At 44.9% G+C, this 21,682-nt stretch overlaps 1 protein-coding gene across 1 annotated transcript in view; it reads right to left on the bottom strand.

Moving 5' to 3' along the window:
* Positions 1-15,462, bottom strand: part of RPIA (ribose 5-phosphate isomerase A) — a 34,841-nt gene extending 19,379 nt beyond the window's left edge. The window contains exons 1-3 of the mRNA XM_067567672.1: positions 15,171-15,462; positions 3,455-3,515; positions 1,089-1,144 (exon numbers count right to left, since the gene is read on the bottom strand). Coding sequence (XP_067423773.1) covers positions 1,089-1,144; positions 3,455-3,515; positions 15,171-15,380 — 327 coding nt within the window. The 5' untranslated portion in view covers positions 15,381-15,462. The remainder of the gene's footprint in view (positions 1-1,088; positions 1,145-3,454; positions 3,516-15,170) is intronic.
* Positions 15,463-21,682: the final 6,220 nt, after the last annotated feature.

The raw sequence follows: 21,682 nt of genomic DNA, 5'->3' as shown, positions 1-21,682 counted from the left end.
ATCGTTTTCCTTTGATGAAATGAGGGACTTCATATGAGCTTGTATTGCACAGAGCAGACTGGGTAGGACGAGACGCACATTTCTCGGGGAAATCTGGGACTGGGAGTCTGCTGGTGTTCTTCTGCAGCGTAATTCATGAATGGCTAGCATGTAGCATTCAATACTGTGTAGCTGGGAACAAGTTAAATGCTGGAGACTGGGTGTTAACAGGCCAGGAGTAGCTGTTCCCCAGTAAAGCAGTGTAAAAGGCATCCCAGATTGGAGAACTGGGGGGGACAGAGCTGTTCAGTTGTCCAGATTGTACCCTGGGGAATGTCACAACTGTGTATTCCCATTTAATTATTAAGAAAAAGGAAGGCACAGAACAATTAACATGATTTGCCTAAAGTCACACAGGAACTCCATGGCAGAGTCAGGAACAGAGCCTAGTTCTCCCAACACCCAGTGCCAGTGCTTCAACAAGACCTTTCTTCCTCTCTCTGAAAACATTTCACAGCACAACAATTAAACTGGTATAAAGCATGTTCTTCTAAAACGTTGCACAGCAAGGGAAAGATTAAACTGACTTCTTTTCAGGAGTTATGTATGCAAGTGAGTTAGGTATACTTCTATATCCTCTTAAGAGAAAGCGCATGTGAACCCACCAGTGTAGCGTGCAGCACAATTTTACGGCTTCCCGAGCTCATGCAAAGCCCAATTAATTCAGGGGGGAGGGGTCTTTCCAATGGATTATGGATCAAGCCCCGAATTCAACACAATCCATAGCTTTTCTATGCAGTAGGAGTCGTGGTGTGAGCTATATGTAATTCAGACATTTCACATGTTGCCTGAAACGCCATACCATAAACATCTCAAAAGCTGCATGGGTTTGTGGTGCATCTCAATGCAGGGCAATGAGTATCCATCACCCTACTTGAAATTGTGGCCATTAATCTGCACTGTAATCTAGCAAAGTACTCCTTTAACTAACTGGTGCTCTGAACGGATTCACAGTACCAGCTAATTCAGAAATTGCCCTACAGTATCCATAGACTGACAGAATGTAACCCGAGATGTCTTAACCACAAGAAAGGGGAGAATATTTTTACCTGAAATGATGTTGGGACGCACACAACATTCAGGTTCTCTTGTTTAACTCTCTCAGCTGTAGGAAGAAGCAGAAGCATTGGTTTGCTCAACAAACACTCCAGTTAGAGGAAAGTGCAAAAAGTTTCACTTTAAGAAACTTTAGTTCAAACAGCCTCTTTGAACCATTCCAGTTACTTGGGCTTACCTGTATTTGCAAAGAAGAATCAGGCACAAAATACAAACAAGTGCCATCCAGTGCTTGATAAACTGTAGCTTCTGGTGACAATCATGTTTAAACAACTTCTCTGGGTCAGCCTATGATGAAAAGACTAATGACCCATCTCATATCAGAGCAGTAGAGAAGCAAGAATTGTGCCCAGTCAGTAAAGAATAGTTCATCACCTAGGGAATTAAATCCTATATTACACACATTTTACTGCACTCCTTGTAACAAGAGAGTTTTTGGTGAATAACAGCAGCTGTCTGAAAGATTTTCTGGTCTGCTCCCTCAGGGCCTCATAGTAGGTATAATAAAAAACAACATTTAAATATATGATAAGGGAATGAGTAATGGAACAAAATCCAGTAGTTCCATTAAAAGAATTAAATGTTTCCTCCCTCTGTGTCACCTGAAAAAATGAACATCTATTATTAAAATAAATATATTATTAAAATAATAGATGCTGTTATGGAAATATGAAGATAATTCCATAATAAAATTTTTCACAAAATAGTATGTTTCAAATTTAGGCAAATCCAACAGCCTGACTGAGTGAACATGGGTAACTGCTATCTAACGGCAACAGGTGATGCAGGCAAGCTCCTCAGGTGGTCTGATCATGCAGGAAAGCCAGGCTTTGTGTGTCCCACTGCTCAGACATAAGGTCAAGCTCAGCAGTCTTTAAGGCCAACAGTGCTTTATAAATGTATATGTGGCTCGAAGATTCGGTTGGCATCAGAGCAGCTGTCATACGGAGCCACAAAACCAGGCAGCAGAACTAAATCACGTACTAAAAACTAAAACAAACTCCACCACGGAACCAACAAGGTGCAAACAATGTATGTAAGTGAGCATCACCATGATCTTAACGGTGACTTTTGCTCTCTCCCGTCCTCTATTATCAGTTGCGGTGTTAGGTCTCCACTTAGGTCTTGATCCTGTGAACACCACTTGCTCATGTGCACAATCCCACTGAAGTTATAGTCAATAGATAGCACCTGTAGCCGGGAGGTGTGGCCTCCCTCGGAGGTTGACACCGAGGGAGGGCCACCGGCGCCGCTCCCTACAGGGGACCTTGTACATCACCACAAGTAGTACTGCAAGTCACCCAGGAGCATTCAGCCACTCCAAGTCCTGATGGGCAGAACATTCCAAACTCTTTCATTTTGCATGGGGGGGACCGTATGCTGCTGAGCTAACGAAAAACCCACAAACAGAGTTTGTCCAGCAGCCCCAGTTCCTCACATTGGGCTGTTCTGCTTTGTAGGGGAGGCCAATAAAAGATTGTCCACATTTTGTTGTCAAGATGAACTGCATTCTAGTATCAAGCGTGTTGCAAGTCCCTCTCTCAAGAGTAAGGGGCAGACCTGAGCTGACTGACTCAGAAAGGTTCTACACCGCTTGACGAGACTACCGGACCTAAGGCTGAAAACGAGACCTGGCCTTCTGCCCTTTGTAAACCCACAGAACACTGTTTGTACCACACGCTGCATTTTAGGGAGACGCATGTGTATAATTAACCTTGTGCCCACTTGCTAAAGGGTCACAATACTTTAATAGTTATCCTACGCACGGCACTTTATGGGATAAACTCTGCCCCGATTTACACTCAGTGCAATCAATGAACTTGCAGGGTACATGAATTACAGCAGGATTTAGTGCCACATCTTCAAAGCACCATTCAAACATGACCCTTCTCGACATTGGAGAGGTGGGTGAGTAGCATTACCCCAATTTTACAAAGGAGTAAACTGAGGAAGAAGGGGCCAGTCCCTTAACCTAAGCCACATGATGGCAGGGCAGAGCTGGGATTAGATCTTTAGCTCCAACCCGAGCACAATTCAGGAGACTGGACTATCTTACAACATGAGGAGGAGAAGTGGCAAAGCAGAGCTCAAGTCTAATAAAAACGGCAGACCAATGAAATCATTCATTCTTTGTGCTGGCTTTTGTGATGAAGCTGGGGCAGGAGGCCAGCGATTACTTTCTGCCTCAGCTCAGATGTGCTGATCAGTCAACACACCCAAGATTTTTAACTGCACGTCAGCCGCTTGTCCAGCAGGCCGGCAATAATTACATTTCACTTGTCCAGACTAGCGTTTCTGATTAGCTGGGGCTGCTGGAGAGTGGATTTTCCTTTGGGTGGAACAAATGTTATTACCATACCTAGTCGATGTACAGCAGGGACAATTGTAGAGCCGCTCCCGATTCCAAGGACTTGGTTATTCTGCAAACCAGAAAAAGATAAAAATATTTTTACAGCACATTATGGAGGGTTCCAATATAGGGTGACCATACGTCCCGTCTTGGGTGGGACAGTCGCCTTTTTAAGCTATGTCCCGACTTTTTTGCCAAAACTGGGCATTTGCCCCTTTGCTTTTGCAGCGGTGTTCGGACAACAAACTCGCAAGAGCAAACGGGACAAATGCCCAGTTTTGGCAAAAAAAGTCAGGCAAGCGGCGACTCCAGGTGGCTCGGTCCAGCCCCACGTGGCGGTGTTCTGTTTTAAATATAGGGAAACATGGTTGCCTTACTCCAATAGAATATTTCCTTTGCTTCTGCTATCCGAGTCTGCACAACTCCTACAGAAGGACTCCTGCTTAGTGATTAAACTGATATGCAAAAGTCTCCTTTGCTTGCTTCAGATAGGGAAAGAAAAACATTGCTCTACAGTGGGCAGGAAAATCAGCTTGTCTTTATGGTATGGCCTGGGCAGGAATTCTAAGTAACATACCAGATCTTAAAGGACAGGTACTCTCTATATTTATCTAGGGCCTGATTTTAAAAGACTCTGAACACACATGGCTCCCATTGGTTTGAATGGAGGTGTGGGTGCTTTGCACTTCTGAAAATCAGGCCCATGATGTCTAGGAAAAACTAGAAGGATTGTCGCAAACAGGAGCCTGACTAATCCTTCAAAGGAGTAGGAAGAGGTCCACTCCAAACACATGATATTCTTTTGGACAAATGGATATAATGGTGTAGAAGATTACAGGGGGGTTAAGAATGCCTGGGAAACACTTCCCACAATAGCAGCATTGAAAAACTTCCTGAGGCTTAGGATAAAAACTCAGTCATAAAATGTTTCAGTTGAACTCTGGGTTTTTTATACAGCATCCCCCTTTAAACCAGCATCTCTGGTTATAAACTACAATCCTGGAGAAGAACAGTTCTCTGCCCGCTGAAAACATCCAGATGTGCCTCTTCTCCCCCACCCACACCAGAGAAACAAACTAACAGTGCAGCTTTTTGGTATATCTATTACTCTGCAGGACACCCACAGCTTTCGGACGTTGCCACAGCAGGGGAGGAAGTTGAAACAACCATTTGGTGTTGTGTTTCAAGGAAACCACACCGTGAAGTACTGTTGCTGGGGACAATATTGTTCGTAAACAGGACGGCTACCCAAAGCAAGAAATGCAAGAGCATACCTGAAGCAGAATAGCAAGCCACCCCTTCCCTCACACCCACAAGTCAGATCCTGCCTGCTCTGTAGATTACATGGTATAACTGAGTCATCCTCCTCCATAGTAGCCCCCCAATGCATGTAAAACAGGATTTTAGTCGTTCAGCATAGATATGTTTTAACTGCACCACAGCCCTGGATTTTCCAGGATGGGTGGCTTTGCTCAGGAGCACGATTAAGACAGTTCAGTCTCATCTACACATTTCTGTGTCATAGGATTAGCCACAATGGGAGGTGGAGTGGATGGGCGCTGCCATGTTGCAGTGGCATTCTCTGCACTGTGGATCCACTTCTTATATTTATCGATCACCAGCGTATCTAAGTGTTGATGGGATCTAACTGCATCCCATGCATCCTTCTGTGCTGCTTGTGTATGAGCAACTTCCTCAGCAAGCATGCAAGGCTTCAGTTCACTTAAAGAGCTGTGCTCGAACCAGAAAAAAAAATCACAAGACGTTAGCTCAAGATTTTACTCTTTAGCCACGTTCCCCAAATGACTTCAGTCAAAGGTGTCACCACTTGATCCTTTACGTATTATCTAATGTACATTTTAATGTTTCTTAGCCCCAGTCTACATTACAAATTTAGATCGACCCAGCTACGTTGCTCAGAGGTATTAAAAAATCCACACCCATGAGTGACATAGCTTAGTCAACCTCACCCCCAGTGCAGACTGCACTAGGTCAAGGGAAGAATTCTTCCACCAACCTAGCTACCGCCTCTCGGGGAGGTGGATTAACTTCAGAGAAGGGAGAACCCCTCCCATTGCCATAGTGTCTACACTGAAGCACTACAGCGGCACAGCTGCACCTGTGCCATTGCAGCTTTTCCACTGTACACAAGCTTTGTGCCACTGAACTATGTATCAAGCAACTTCCTGTGGCTGATGCTTTGACTGGAGTTGAACAGCTCTGGATGGAGCTGGCTTGCGTGGCCCGTGGGAACACTGCTGCAGTGTAAGTCTGGTTGAGAGGGAAAAGAGCAATGCAGATCATACCCCAGAGTGGTTAAGGATTTAACTTGCCTCTTAAGTGACACTGACAAAAAGTTTAAACTCTTTAAATCTAGCCCAAGATTGGGGGCTCCCATGTTATCCCTGCCCACGCATTCCACCCCCAGTCAGAGATTCGTCTGCAAGAGGCGTCATGGCAGACAATCACAGCTGTCTGTTTCCAGTGCTGCCAGCAACGCTGCAAAAATGGAAGAGAATCAGTCTCCTAAGTTCTGCTCTACTCCTGCAGGGGGGCTGGATCATGTGAGGCCAACACAGGCAATCCTCCAAGGGACGAACAAGGTCAAGAACAGGAGAAGACGACGACAGATAGGGAGCTCCAGCCAGCCTACAGCAATCTAGGGAAGACAAGATGTGCATGGTCTTGTTTAGACCAGGGCTGTCTTCACTGCCCCAAAAAAAGGTATGCTTTTAAAACAGAATAACTAATCTGCATTAGCTACATTGCTGTAAAAATCCCAGGGGAGCCAAGGTCTTGTAGTTTTCACCACGATGTAGGTAGATGAAGTCAACAGGTAGGGGCAAGGTATAGCATTGATGGTGAAGACAGAGCTAGCATCTTCCAAATCCTAGACTAACATGTTACCTGCTTACTGTAGACAAGGCAAAGCGGTGTGCCTTGGGTTGAACATGTTAAGGCACACTGCTCTGTCTACACTAGTTTGTTAACATGTATTAGCTAGCATGTGCTAGAAAACATCTTTCAAATCCTAGGGGTGGTCTACACTAGGAACTTACATTGTGTAGCTATGTGTCTCAGAAGTGTGAAAAATCCAGACACTTGAGAGATGTGATTATACCAACCTAACCCCTGGTATTAACAGTGCTAGACTGATGGAAGAATTCTTCCATCAGCCTAGCTATCGCCGCTCGGGAAGGTGGATTATCTACACCACTGGGAGAACCCCTCCTGTTGGTGTAGGCAGTACAGCATCACAAATGTAGCATTTCAAGTGTAGACAAGCTCCTAGTTTAGATAAGACCTAAGAAAGGAATAACTGGGGAATCATAAAGGACCCCATTCTCCAACAAAGGACTGAAACAAGGGAAAATGTGAAGAAATAAAGTGTGCAAATCCCAAAGAGATTTATTAATGTTTTCTTTGTCTCACATCCCCATCTTTAAAACAGGAAAAATACTTTATCTCCCATTCTTTGTCTGTCTTGGTCTGTTTTGTTGCGGTGTTGTTGTAGCCATATTGGTCCTAGGATATGAGAGAGAGAAAAGATAGGTATGGCAATATCTTTTACAATATCTTCTGTTGGTAAAAGAGACAAGCTTTCAAGCTTCACATACAAAGCTCTTCTGCAGGTCTGGAGAAGGTAACCAGAGTGTCTGAGCTAAATACAAGGTGGGATAGATCATTAAACTTAAGGGTTCACACATGCTGAATGAGGCCACTGAAAAATCAAGAGAACAACTAAGGTGAGCAGACAGTAGGTTGTGTTACAAATTGATGTAATGAGCCATAAAACAAAATGTGTCTGTTTAGTACATGTTTTTTTGTGTCCAGCAGAGATATAAATTTAAGATCCCAGACTCATCTTCTGAAGGTGTTGTGCAAGTTTCCTTTGAAGACAAGGACTGAAGGGTCAGTGATCACTTTGTGAAAAGTGTTCACCTATAGGTAATACAGAGAAAAGTGATAAAAGACAAAAACAGGGTGAGTTCACTTGAGGGCGTCTGGTTTCATCATTTAGATGAAAGTGTCTGGACCATCATTTGATTGTCTGGTGTCACCCACATAGATGTTATTGGGTCATTTAGTGCACTGGATAAGGTACACTACACGTTGTAATAGGCAAGTGTAGGACCCATGGATCTTGAAAGGTGTGCTGTGGGGGGTACTGCTCATTGTGGCAGTGGAGATATGTCTGCAGGTTTTGCATCTGTTGTTTTGGCAGGGTCTGGTGCGACTTTGAGTTGGTGTGTCTTGGTCTGTGTGAAGCTTGCTTCTGATGATGAGCTTGGCAAGAAATGTTTGAAGGCAAGAAGAGGGGTTTCAGGAAAGATTTCTTTCAGGATATGGTCCCTATTAAATATGGTTTGTAAATGTTTGATGAGATCCCTTATGGATTCCAGTATAGGGTTGTAAATGACAACTAGGGGTGCATGGTCAATGGGTTTTTTTCCCAATACTGAAGCAGGTTCTCCTGGGATATTTAGATGGCCCCTTCCATGATGCAATCTACTTCCCTGGTGGAGTGTCCTTGTTTAGTGAAGGCAGTCTTCAGAATGTTTAGGTGTGTATCCGGGACTTCCTTTTCAGAGCAAATTCTGCGGTATCTGAGTGCTTCGCTGTAGATAACAGTTTTTTTCTGGTGTGTCTGGGATGGTTGCTGGATCTGTGTGGGTAATATGGCGATCATGAGTTTCTTGTCTATAGTCATTTGCAGGGTTCCATTGTGTAAGCTAATCGTGGCATACATGATGTTGATCCTGGCATGGGAGCGTTCTAGAGAGAGTCAGATGTATGAATGGTGGTGAATGAGGGAGTTTAAATCATCTGTCCAGAAAATATCACTGATGTATCTCAAGTATATCATTGGTTTTGTGGTGCATTTTTCCAGAAATTCTTCCTCAAGGTGTCCCATTAAGAGGTTGTCATATTGGGGAGCCATCCTAATACCCATGGCTGTTTCCATGGTTTGGGCAAAGTATTTGTTGGTCAAACTGTATCATAGAATCTCTTATGTGTAGCAATTCCATGTTTGAAAAATAAGAGTATAGCTGCAGGAAAATATCATCAGTCACCTGACCAGGATGGTGACAGTGACTGTGAAATGCTCAAGGAAATTAGAGAGGCTTCAAAAACCAAAAACGCAACAATAATGGAGGATTTAAACTATCCCCATATTGACTGGATACAGGTCACCTCAGGAATCCAGAGAAAATTCCTAAACACCATTAACGACAGCTTCTTGGAGCAGCTAGTTCTGGAACCCACAAGAGGAGAGACAATTCTTGATTTAGTCCTGCGTGGCAAATAAGATCTGGTCCAAGAGGTGATTATAGCTGAACTGCTGCATAATAGTGACTCTAACATAATTACATTGTAACATCCTTGTAAGAGGGAGAATATCAAAGAAACCCACCACACTAGCATTTAACTTCAAAAAGGGGGACTACACAAAAATGAGGAAGCTAGTTAAATGGAAATTAACAAAACATAAGAGTGAAATGCCTGCAACCTGTATGTTTGCAGCCTGCATATTTAAAAACACCATAATAGAGCTCAAACAAATGAATTCCCCCAATTTTTTTTAAAAAGGGGAAAAAAAGTAAGAGGACTAAAAAAACCACTACAGTGGCTAATCAACAGAGTAAGAGAGGCAAAAAAGGATCCTTTTAAAAACTAGAAGTCAACTCCTATTGAGTAATAGAAAGGAGCATAAACTCTGGCAAGTCGAGGATAACTAGGCAGGCCAAAAAAGAACTTGACAACTAGCAAAAGACACACAAACTAACAGCAAAAAAAAATTTTTTTTAAATATATAGGAAGCAGGAAGCCAGCCAAACAATCAGTAGGTCCACTGGATAATTGAGGTGCTAAAGGAACACTCAGGAAGACAAGGCCTTTGCAGAGAAGCTAAATGAATTCTTTATATCAATCTTCACTACAAATTCCCACACCTGAGCCATTCTTTTTCGATGACAAATCTGAGGAACTGCCCCAGATTGAGGTGTCAATAGAGAAGATTTTGGAACAAACTGATAAATTAAACAGTAATAAGTCACCAAGACTAGACAGTATTCACTCAAGGGTTCTGAAGGAACTCAAATATGAAATTGAAGAACTACTAACTACAGTATGTAAACTATCACTGAAATCAACCTCTGTACCAGCTGACTGTAGGATAGCTAATGTAACGCTGATTTTTTTAAAAAGGCTCCAGAGGCAATCCTGGCAATTACAGGCCAATAAGCCTAACCAGGCAAACTGCATAGTAAAGAACAGAATTATCAGCACATAGATGAACATGATGTGCTAGGTAAGAGTCAACATGGCTTTTGTAAAGGGAAAATCATGCATGTGATCCAGTGGGTATAGTATACTTGGAATTTCAGAAAACCTTTGACAAGACCTGACCAAAGGCTCTAAAGTTAAGTAAGCAGTCATGGATATCAGGGGAGGTCCTCTCATGGATCAGCAATTGACTAAAAGATAGGAAACAAAGGCCCTACACTACAGAGCTTACGGCAGTACCAATGCAGCTGCGCCACTGTAAGATCTCTATTGTAGCCACTCTAAGTTGACAGGAGAGAGCTTTCCCATCGACATAATTAATCCACCCCCAACAAGTGGCAGTCGCTATGTCGGCAGGAGAAGCTCTCCCATCCACACAGCACTGTCCACACTGGTATTTAAGTTTGTATAATTTATGTCACTTGGGGGGGTGGTTTCTTCACACCCCTGAACGACATAAATTATGCTGACATAAGTGGCAGTGTCGACATAGCCAAAGAGTAGGAATAAACGGTCAGTTTTCACAGTGGGGAGAGGTAAATAGTGGGGTCCCCCAAGGACCTACACTGGGATCAGTGCTGTTCAACGTATTCATAAGTGATCTGGAAAAAGGGGTAAACAGTGAAGTGGCAAAGTTTGTAGAGGACATAAAATTACTCAAGATAGTTGAGTCCAAAACTAACTGTGGAAAAAATCAGATCCTTTTGTAACTCAACGGGGTGGCTGGACAGGAAAATGGAAGATGAAATTCAATGTTGATAAATGCAAAGTAACACACTGGAAAACATAATCCCAAATATGCATACACAATGATGGGGTGTAAATTAGCTGCTACCACTCAAGAAAGAGATCTGGGAGTCATTGTGGATAGTTCTCTGAAAACATTCCCTCAATGTGCAGCAGCTGTTAAAAAAGCTAACAGAATGTTAGGATCCATTAGGAAAGACAGAGAATAATACAGAAAATATTGTAAGGCCACTATAAAAATCCATGGTTAACCCACATCTTAAATATTGTGTCCTGTCTAGCTGCCCTGTTTCAGAAAAGATATATTAGAATTGGAAGAAGTTTAGAGAAGGGCAACAAAAATGATTAGGGGTATAGAACAATTTCCATATAAGGAGAGGTAAAAAAGACAGATTACTAAGGGGAGGATATGATGGAGATATATAAAGTCATGAATGTTGTGAAGAAAGAGAATAAGGAAATGTTATTTACCCCTTCACATAACACAAGAACCAGGGAAACCCAGTGAAATTAATAGGCAGCAGGTTTAAAACAAACATAAGGATGTACTTCTTCACACAACACAGTCAGCTTGTGACAGCCATTACCAGGGGATGTTGTGAAGGCCAAAATTATAAACAAGTTCAACAAAAGAATTAGATTAGTTTCTGGAGAATAGGTCCATCAATGGCTATTAGCCAAAATGATGTCCCTAAACCTCTGACTGTCAGAAGCTGGGACTAGACAATGGGGGATGAATCACCTGATAATTACCCTGTTCTGTTCATTCCCTCTCAAACACAGGACACCAGCCACTATCAGAAATCAGAATACTGGGCTCGATGGACCATTAGCCTGTCCCAGTATGGCCAGTCTTATGTTCTTAAATGTGAAGTTGTTGAGGGTAAGGATGAAATGGATGAATTTAGCTATATGTTTGGGGTAGATTTCCAAGTGCTATACTTCATCTTGTAAGTATTTGAGGCAGGAAGCGATGGCATGATGGTGAGGGATGTTGGTGTACAGGGAGGTGACATCCATGGTGGCAAGTATGGTGTTCTAGAGAGGTTGTTAATATTGGGGAGTTCTGGAGGAAGTCAGCCCTTTATGCTGCAGCTAGGCCACGGTAGTGGAGAAACTTCCTACGCTGATGGAAAGGGTTTTTCCATCAATATAGTTAATCCACCTCTCGGAGAGGTGATAGCTAGGTTAATGGAAGAATTCTTCCAACGTCTGCACCAGGCGTTAGGTCAACCTAACCACAGCATTCAGGACATGAAATTTTTCACAGCCCAGAGTGAAGTAGGGGACAGAGGTCCCCACTGTGCTAGGTGCTGAACAAACACTTAACAAAAATACAATCTTTGCCACAAAGAGCTAACAAATCTAAGGTCCTGATGCTGCAAAATATATACACGTAATTTTACTACTATGAGTAGTAATCAAAGCTAGAGTGTGTGTGTGTTTGCTGGATCAGGGCCTATAAAGATTGTAAATTCTACAGGGCAAGGACCATCTCTCACTATGGCCTTGTCTAAACTAGAAAAATAAGTCCACCTAACATAGGTGGCTGATGTCCATACTACCCTCCTTGGTTCGGTGCTGTGTGTCCTCACCAGGAGCACTTCCACCGACCTAAGAGGGGCAGCAGTGTGGGGAGCTGAGAGACCAGGCTCTCAGCTCCATGCTGGGAGCCCACAGGCTCCCGGTGGGCTGCCCTTCCTCTTCTACCCCCTGCCCCCCCCAGTCCCCACTGGGAACAGCTGCCTGGGGCTTCCCCCTCCTTCCCTATTCCCAAAGGGTAGCCACCCAGGGCGTCTCGCCCTGGGAAGCAGCGTCCAGCTGCCCCGGCTTCTTGCCCCCACCCCACCCGCTCTCTGCCAGAGCCCAACAGCCTTGTCAATTCAGCTCAGCCGTGAAATTGCCAATGCTGCCCCCGTTCCCAGCTGGGAGCAGAGACCAGCCGCCCAAGCTTCTCGCCCCGCTCTACATTGACTCTGCCTTGCCCTAACTAAGTCGACACAAGCCCTACGCCTCTGGTGGAGGGGGTTTCATTATGTCAGAGAAGCAGGGGAGCCGCCACGCTGGGAGGAGCATTTTAATCTGTACACCTCGACTGTTTTGGGGACAAAACTCTCTGGGGTAGGCCAGCCCTATGTGTACAGTCAGTACTTAGAACAACCGGGCTCCTGTCTCAGCTGGGGCCTCTAGGCACTACTCGAATACGAATTAATAGTAGGAATGAGGAAGTGTGCTGCTTACTGTTGGGAGATTGTATCATTTTTCTGGCGGCCAGTCTAATTAACAGTGACTAGACTGGCAGCTGAAATACCCAAAACTACAACTACCCCTTAAAATGCTGACCTCTCCACTTCTGAGGTGAAGGGGGGCGGGGGAGAACAGAGGGAATTGTCCCCTGATAGCCAAAACCATCTAACACCCTTGCAGTGTTTCCTACCGGAGTATTTACTACTGTTTAAAAAAGATTTAGGAAGCAACCATTACAAAATTAAACAAGGCCACAACCTGCCTTATCTGCAATCTAAAGCAGACCATGCATTTTAACCAGCTTCCAGGGAAGCCAGAAAAGCCTTGAGAAGCCTTCCTGGTCACAGAACAAATAAGCTATTCATAGAATCATAGAGTTGGAAGAGACCTCAGGAGGCCATCTCATCCAACCCCCTGCTCAAAGCAGGACTAACCTCAGCTAAATAATCCCAGCGAGGGTTTTGTCAAGCCGCAGCTTAAAAACCTCTAAAGATGGAGATTCCACCACCTCTCTAGGTAACCCATTCCAGTGCTTCACCACCCTCCTAGTGAAAATGTTTTTCTCAATATCCAACGTAGGCTGCCCCCACTGCAACTTGAGACCGTTGCTCCTTGTTCTGTCATCTGCCATCACTGAGAACAGCCTAGCTCCATCCTCCCTGGAACCCCCTTTCAGGTAGCTAAAGGCTGCTATCAAATCCCCCCTCATTCTTCTCTTCTGCAGACTAAACAAGCCTTGTTCCCTCAGCCTCTCCTCATAAGTCTTGTGCTCCAGTCCCCTAATCATTTTTGTTGCCCTCCATTGGACTCTCTCCAACTTGTCCACATCCTTTTCATAGTGGGAGGCCCAAAACTGGACACAATACTCCAAATGCAGCCTCACCAATGCCGAATAGAGGGGAATAATCACTTCCCTCAATCTGCTGGAAATGCTCCTACTAATGCAGCCCAATATGCTATTAGCCTTCTTGGCAACCAGGGCACACGGCTTGCTCATATCCAGCTTCTTATCCACTGTAACCCTCAGGTCCTTTTCTGCAGAACTGCTGCGTAGCCCATCGGTCCCCAGTCTGTAGCTGTGCATAGGATTCTTCCATCCTAAGTGAAGGACTCTGATGAGGTTCAACAAGGACAAGTGCAGATTTCTTTTGGCCCAATTCTCCAATTTGCCTAGGTCACTCTGTATCCTATCCCTACCTTCCAGGGTATCTACCACTCCCCCTAGTTTAGTGTCATCTGCAAACTTGCTGAGGGTGCAATCTACCCCATCCTCCAGATCATTAATGAAGATGTTGAACAAAACCCGACCCAGGACCGACCCCTGGTCACATTCTTAACTGTATATATTTTTCCCACTTGAAAAGGACAATGTGTAAGTGTTCTATTTTACCAGAATAAAAAGCATGCTTAGACACGGAAGTCTCAACTCCATAACAGCAAAGACCTTTGCTCCGCAGTTCTCATTTGTTTTCGAACTGACTGAGGCTCAACATGTTCCAGATAGGCCTATACCAAACACCCACATCTAGAGAAGGTGGTGTTCCTAGGTGCCCTTCAACAGGTCATTCAGCTGCTCTGCCTCAGCTTCCCTATCCATAGAACATGAATAATACTTTACTAATTCACAGAGCTGTTGGCCATGAATGTCTGTGTCATGCTCAGATACTAACTGGCATGATGAGCGCCTCAGAAATGCCTGTCCAACTCAGCAAGGGCCATCAGAGTACTGGAAGAAGTTTGTATCTGGCCCCAACTTTGTTGCAGTTAGGTTAGTCAACTTGCAAACTGCTGAGAAAATGAAAAGTATTAGCATGTCTCACAAACATGTATCAACCGAAATCATCATTTATAGAGTGCAGTAGGCACACGCTGCTCCCTGCAACAGACAACTCACAGCAAGCAAAGAATGGGAAACTGTGTCCCATAAACAGCACAGGAAGGGGGGTTTGTTGTACGCAGTGCAGCTGCAGCCAAGTCGGTCCCAGGACATGGGAGAGACAAGGATATTTGCGAACAGCAATCCAAAATGACGGAAAGAAAGACTCCCTCCGGAACTGGGAAGCTTGGCAGCAACTCTGCAAGCACATGTGCGTCAGGCACCGGGCCAGAGCCGGGTAAAAACAACAACCACCACAAACTATGCCATGCCCCTCGAGCTTGGAAACTGCAAGGGCAGAACCCCCTTTTCTGATGCAAACCCCGCTACTCTTTGCACGGCACGTGCCGGTCTTGAAGGTGCTGCAACCCGGATGGGACAGGCTCGGATGCAAAGCATTTCGCGTGGAGGTTGTGTGTGGGGGTGGGGGTGGTTTTTACAACTCGAGCGGGGTGTGGGGGGGAACCAGGCGCAGCCCGCCCAGCTGAAGGCAAGCTGCTGCACACCGCGGGAGGGCGGGGGCGAGGCAGCCTTGGCAGAGGGGGGCGGAGGTCTCGATGCTCTCACCTTCACGTGGTTATCCACAGCGGCCCGGGCGGCCGCTCTCTTCGCCTCCTCGGTCATGTCGCTGCTGCTGAGCTGCCGGCGCTGTGGCAATTGCACGTGCCGCCTGCTGCTGCTCCTGCACGGAAGGGCCCGGCCCGCCGCCCCTCCTCCTGCGGGCAGCCCAGCAAGCCGCGCCCTAGCCAGCAGCAGCAGCAGCGGCTCGCGCCGCATGCCGAACCCCTCCTCCTCGCCCCCACTGCCTTTTCCGCTCTCGGGGCTGCCCCCAGGCGCGCGGGCAGGAGGAAGCCTGGGAACTAGCCGCGGCCGGCGCTGGAGCGGAGGGGCTGCGGCGCCCGGCGGCGGCTGGGAGTTGTAGTGCGGCGGGCCGGCGGGGGTGCAAGGGATGGGGAGCAGGGGGAACTACAACTCCCATGATGCAGCTCGCCGTCCCTGGCTGCCAGCGCTCGCCTGCCCCTAGAGGGCTGGCTAGGGAGAGCAGCGGCAGAGGGGGGACAGCTCAGTGCTGGTGCAAGTGTGGGTGTCCTGTGCTGGCTGCTGCTGCTAAACTGGGCTGGGTCGGGTCAGCCCGGACCCCCTTCCCACGGGTTAACCTAGGTGCAGCAATGCACCACCAGGGATGGATGGGAAGAGCTGCCAGAGACCCTGCTCCCTTGGGATCGGCACACAGCTTCAGTGGCACTTGCCAATGTCCTGTGCCGTTGTGTAGCACCGGTGCTGTGAGGATTAAGGGTGCCAGCTCAGGGCCGTGCTTGAATGGATAGTTGTGCTCGGCCTTCCTCAGCCCCCCTGCATTTCCCTTGGAGACCCCATTCCTTTTCATGTTCCCTGACCTGCTGTGTGAAATTGTGTAACTCCAGTTTACCCAGATTCCCTTTAGCTGAAAATCCTAGTTACCTGAATCCACAATCCCCTCCTGTAGCTCTGTGTTAGGCCCCGTCTACATTTCAGCAGCTACAGCAGGTGTAGCGCCCTAGCCCAGATGCATCCTAAATCAACATAAGGGTTTTTTCCATCTTTGTAGTTAATCCACCCCTCCAAGAGGCAGTAGCTAGGTGGACAAATTCTTCCCTTGACTTAGCTCCCTGCATCTGTGCTGAGGGTTAGAGTCACCTAACTACAGAGCTCATGGCGCAAAATTTTTCACTAAGTGATGTAGCTAGTTTGATCTAATTTTTAAATGTACCCCAGGTCTTAGTTAGTAGCACTTCTACTTATCTGAATAGCCAGTTATCCAAAGTGTCAGATCTCCTGCCAGTGTGAACATGACATAACTTTGTCCTATTGAAAGTCAGTATACTTTAGGCATCTAAATATAGTAAATATATTGTAAAGTAAATAGAAAGTAAATATAGTTTAGGTATTTAAATCCCTTAGGAACTTTAGAACAATTTTATCCTAGGTTACTACCTAGTTTGGTCACCATTGAGTCTAACAGTTTTTTAAAAACTATTTTAAACAAATTTACACTCCAACCATGTTGGCAGCACAACCTTGCGAGTTGAAAGTTTTAACACGTTGCTGCTTTTTGAGTGTAGATGGGGCCTCTAGACACCAACAGACAGTGCTCTATCCCAGCTTAGCGGGAGATCCTTAAAACACTGAGATGCAGTAATGAGGTACGTGACTATCAGCTTTCCTGAACGTGTTGGTATTTGTATCTACACATTATCGACCAAAGTTCTACAGCTGTGTCCCAGGATGCATGGGGCTCACTATAAAGTCTAGTATGGGTTTTCAGGCAGTAGAGGTGTAGGGAGGGGGAAGGGTGTAATCTTTTCTTTGTTGTTCCTAAATCCTGGTAAAGAATCTGGAGAATCGTAGCCAAGAATCCAGAAAATTAGGGGGGTGACAGCCATTGATAGTCAAGGCCAAAATTTCATAGGCCAAAATTTTTAGTCTTGGGTGCTTAAAATTAGGCTTCTAAATCCATATATAGGCACTTAAATAAAAGTGTCATGGCTCTCACAGATGCTGAGCATCCACAAAACCCTACTGAACTCAATGGGAGCTGTTGATACTCAACACCTTTGAAAATCTGCCCACAAGTGATTAGAGTATGTCCATTCACTTCGATTCTCACAACAAAATAGCTTCTGTTGCTTTTTAAACTTTCTATACATCATTGATGTGCCTCGATGCTTCTTGACGTACCTCGGTGCTTCTGGTGAGAACTCCCTACCATGCTCCAGTGATTTTAGGGAATCGAAATAATCCCCTTTGTCATGACTCACTGGGCAATGCTGGAGTGCCAGTCTTCAAACAATGGGGCATTCTTCCAGCAGAGCCTCTTTTGTCTAGTAATAAAACTTGATTGATTCATGCCAGCCTTCCTTATGCAAGATGTCAGTGACTTGCTATTAAGGAGTCAGTATGTGAAAAAGGCTGGACTTAGCTGCAAGAGACCTTTTCTAGCAAATTATGCACTGCCTGCAGAGAAGTATATTTTACTATGCAAATATACACACGGAATGGAATTTCTATCAGACAAAGGCAGCTACCAAAAATCATTTTCTTCCATGTTGCATTTAACCTGAAGTCTAAAGTAGTTGGTTTGATGTTTGAGCTGCTGCCATCCATAACTCTGCAGGTGTGACTGTTCACTGAGGAACATCAGCGTACCTTCAGTTCTGGAGTTGCTACCCAGGGTTCCTCAAATCTGTAACTTTACTCTCTGCGAGTGTCACAGGATTCCTTAAACCCATAACTTTGCTCTCTGCAAGTCGGTATCAGGACATAAACCAAGGGAAATGCAGTGCCTTCAATCTGCTATATGACTAGCACAGACAAGTCAGAATTAAGTACTTAATTTAGAACCTTTCCTTTATTAGTCTCCAGTATTTTCAACAGAATGCCTTTACAGAAAAATCTCTACAGTATTAGTCTCAAGCACAAACAAACACAATAGGTTATAGAGCACCCCCAAACAATAGTTACCTATGGTCTGGAGGGGTCTCAAGTGGTCAAACAGCAAGGTTCGAGTGGCCAGTTATCCGCCTGTCACTGGGGATTCCAAGTCCAGAAGGTCAAATCCAAATTCCTAAGACCTGTCTATCCCTTTTATGTTAGTAACTGCTACAATTACATCAACATGTAAATCAAAGAAAAACCATTAAGCAAGCACTTTTAAGCTGTTAGTTATACAGATGTGTTTTTGCAGAGTTTGCTGTCTCACGGGCATTGACACACACACCAGAAGTCAAATATAAAGTGACTTCCTGTTTTTCACAGATGCTACCCTAGCAATTAGAAAAAAGCGGGACAAGATGACATAGGCTCATGCTCAATTCTCGTGGTCTTCCCACCCGCCCCCTTCTCTCCTGGCCTGCCTAGTTATGCTAAGGCTACAGTGGCCTACTAAATGAATAAGCAAAATAATTGATAGTTCATCTCAAGAGTTTGGCAATGGCTTGGCCGCCTGGCTGGTTGCTAAAAATGCCCCTCTACAGAGTCTAAGCTCTATTTCAGCAAAACACGTTAAACACAGGATTTAAGCAGGTGCTTAAATCCTATTGACTTCAATAGGAATTGAATGTCCAAAATACTGGAGCCTGATTTTATCCCTACATCAGTCATTGAAGGGTCTGGTTTCAAGGATGTCTCAAAGCGTATGTGCTCAGGGTGCACAGATACTACCAAAGAAAGGCTATCTGCCAACCTTTTAAATCAACATCTTCACTGAAATGCAGGATAGGTTACGGTTGGGTTTGAGTGGATGCACACCTGTATAGTCTTTCCTAGACTATCTTTATTTATGATAAGCACAGAGTTTCTGATGTAGCTTTACCAGTGCAAAGCCCAAGGGCTTGTCTACACTTGAAATGCTACCTCAGCATAAGCTGCAGTGCTGCAGCTGCGCAGCTATAGCGCTTCAGTGTAGACACTACCTACATTGGTGCCTGTTGCTGTTGTTAATCCACCTCAAGAGATGGTAGCTAGGTTGACAGAAGGATTCTTCCATTGACCTAGCGCTGTCTGCATTGGGGGTTAGTTAGTTCCACTACTTTAGGGTGTGGAATTTTTACACTCCTGATGGACATAGCTGGGTCAACCTAACTTTTTAGTGCAGATGAGGTCTTGTGTAGACAAGAAAAGCCAAGATTTGTGACACTTACCCTGCCTTCAAGTAGGAGAGAACACCACTTGCACAAATTGCAGCTTTCCTTGTGTATACTTAGGTCTTGAACTGGTGCAACTCCATCGGTGGCTAGCCATTGACTGCTGGGATCAAATCCACAAGACAGACAAGGCCTGAGTTTGTAACCTCGTCAGAGAACATAATTAATGCCTGGTCTATGCTAAAATGCTAGGTTGACCCAGCTATGTTTCTGAAGGGTGTGAAAAATCCACAGCCCGGAGCAACGTAGTTATGCCAACCTAACCCCTGGAGTAGACAGTGTGAGGTTAGCAGAAGAATTCTTCTGTCAACCTAGCTACCACCTCTCAGGGAGGTGGATTAACTACACCAATGGGAGAACACCTCCCGTCAGTATAGGTGGTCGCTATACTGAAGCACTACAACGGTGCAGCTGCAATGTTTCAAGTGTAGACAAACCCTAATACTTGCAGGGTTTATGACAAGTCTCATGATATTTAGTGTTTTTCTTAAAGCCTCAGCTCCTGGGATCATTTGATTATACGAGACTCTCAGCTTCCTTTTTTTTTTTTTTTTTTTTTTAAGTAAGTTTCTATTGTGGTCGCAGAGAAAAGCTTAAAAACGTGAACCCCAAAGGCTCAAAACCTAGAAGGCAAATAAAAAGAAGCCAGTGTTAATAGAAAGCAGGTTTGAAACAAATAAAAGAAAGTGCTTCTTCACACTATATACAGTCAGCCTGTGGAGCACACTGCCATGAGATGTTGTGAAGGCCAAAAGTATAACAAGGTTCAAAAAAGGAATTAGGTAAGTTCATAAAGGATAAATTAATCAGTGACTATTAGCTAAGATGGTCAGGGACACAACCTCATGCTCCAGGTGTTCATAAACCTCCAACTGCCAGAAGCTGTGATTGGACGACAGAGGGTGGATCACTCAAAAGTGTCCTGTTCATTCCCTCTGAACCATCTGGCACTGGTCATGGTCAGAGACAGGACATTGGGCTAGATGGACCCACTGGTCTGACCCATTATGTCAGTTTTATGTTCTTACGTAATCTGCGTTGTGGGGTTTTGTTTTGTTTTTCAAATCTCATGATTTTTAAGTCAGTCTCAGGATTGTTTGAGGCCCGACTCATGATTTTTGATCTTAGGGTTGGCAATGCTATACTCAGTTTGTACCCATGTGTCACTCTTGCTATCAATCAAGTTGGTACATGGTTTATCCTTCTGTGATTGGTAGGTGCACTGTTTTGTTTTGCTTTTTGCAGTGTGGACAGGCCTGTTTGACTATGTTTGTGTAACCAGTCTGAATGGCTCGCCTTCCTCCAAGCTGTTTGTGCAGTAGGGCATCCCAGAGCACCTTGACCCACATGTTGTATGTACGTCCCAATTCTATCCTGTGCTGAGGCATTATGGAGTAGCTGTCCAGATATCACAATGCAGTAATATCAGTATAGTAATGCAGCAAGATAGGCATGGATGCACACGTGTGGTGGTGTTGTGAAAGAAAAGCAGCTGTGTAGATAACGTTAATTGTATTTATTTAGATCTGATTAGATTCATTTATACCATTGTACTTGTAATGTAGACAGGGCCTGAACCGATGCACTACATGTGCACAAGGGAAAGCTTGCTCTTTTTGAACTTTTTTTCCCCTTGAGTTCCAGCCAAAACCAGCTCTATCTGAAAGTAGCAAAAGTCCCTTTTGTAAGATCATGTGCTTGGCTGACATTCAGAAAATGACTACGCCCAGCACCAGCCCAACATCAACCCTGCTTTAACAAAAACAGAGGCGTTTGAACCTATTACATGTGAACAGAACTTCTTGTGAGACAATTAAGTGTTGACCATTTTCACTAGCGAAGTGCCTTAATAAAAACCTGAGAAACCCAAACCATATGACCTGTGGGAATGGCTCAGCATCAGTTTGGTACTGGGGTTCAGATGAGGGCTTTCAAGTCTGCATGTAGGTTCCCTTTACCCAGGTGCACCAGCTCCAAAGCCTTACGGCCTAATTGCTACATTACAGAAACTGCCAGAGGGCTTCCCCAAGGCTGGTTGACACCAATAGTCAAGTGGTGCTCATTCCACTAGCCACGCCTATGTAGATGTCTGAAGGGGTTGAGAAGGATAAAGAAGCCCTAATTAGTTCAGCAGAAGGTGCCAACGGATGTGTTCCAGAATGGGGCAATCCAGGACAGAGTGAAGAAAAGGAGCCCCACCTCAAGTGACAAATTACAAGCCCAAAGGACATGGCCAAATGCTAGTTAAAAAAAGACTTGTCTACATTAGTAAGTTATACCACGTTAGCTACACTGATATAATCAAAGCAGTACAAACCCCCCATCCTCCCTTCCCCGAGTGAACATAGTTATACAGTAGAACCTCGGAGTTATGAACATCAGAATTACGGACTGACC

The sequence above is a fragment of the Emydura macquarii genome, unplaced genomic scaffold (genome assembly GCF_026122565.2).
Source record: "Emydura macquarii macquarii isolate MOO-44397 ecotype Brisbane River unplaced genomic scaffold, CSIRO-AGI_Emac_v2 contig_2795, whole genome shotgun sequence".
NCBI classification, from domain to species: Eukaryota; Metazoa; Chordata; order Testudines; family Chelidae; genus Emydura; species Emydura macquarii.
Note: the sequence above shows the minus strand (reverse complement) of the source record. Positions and strands in the feature narration are given on the sequence as shown.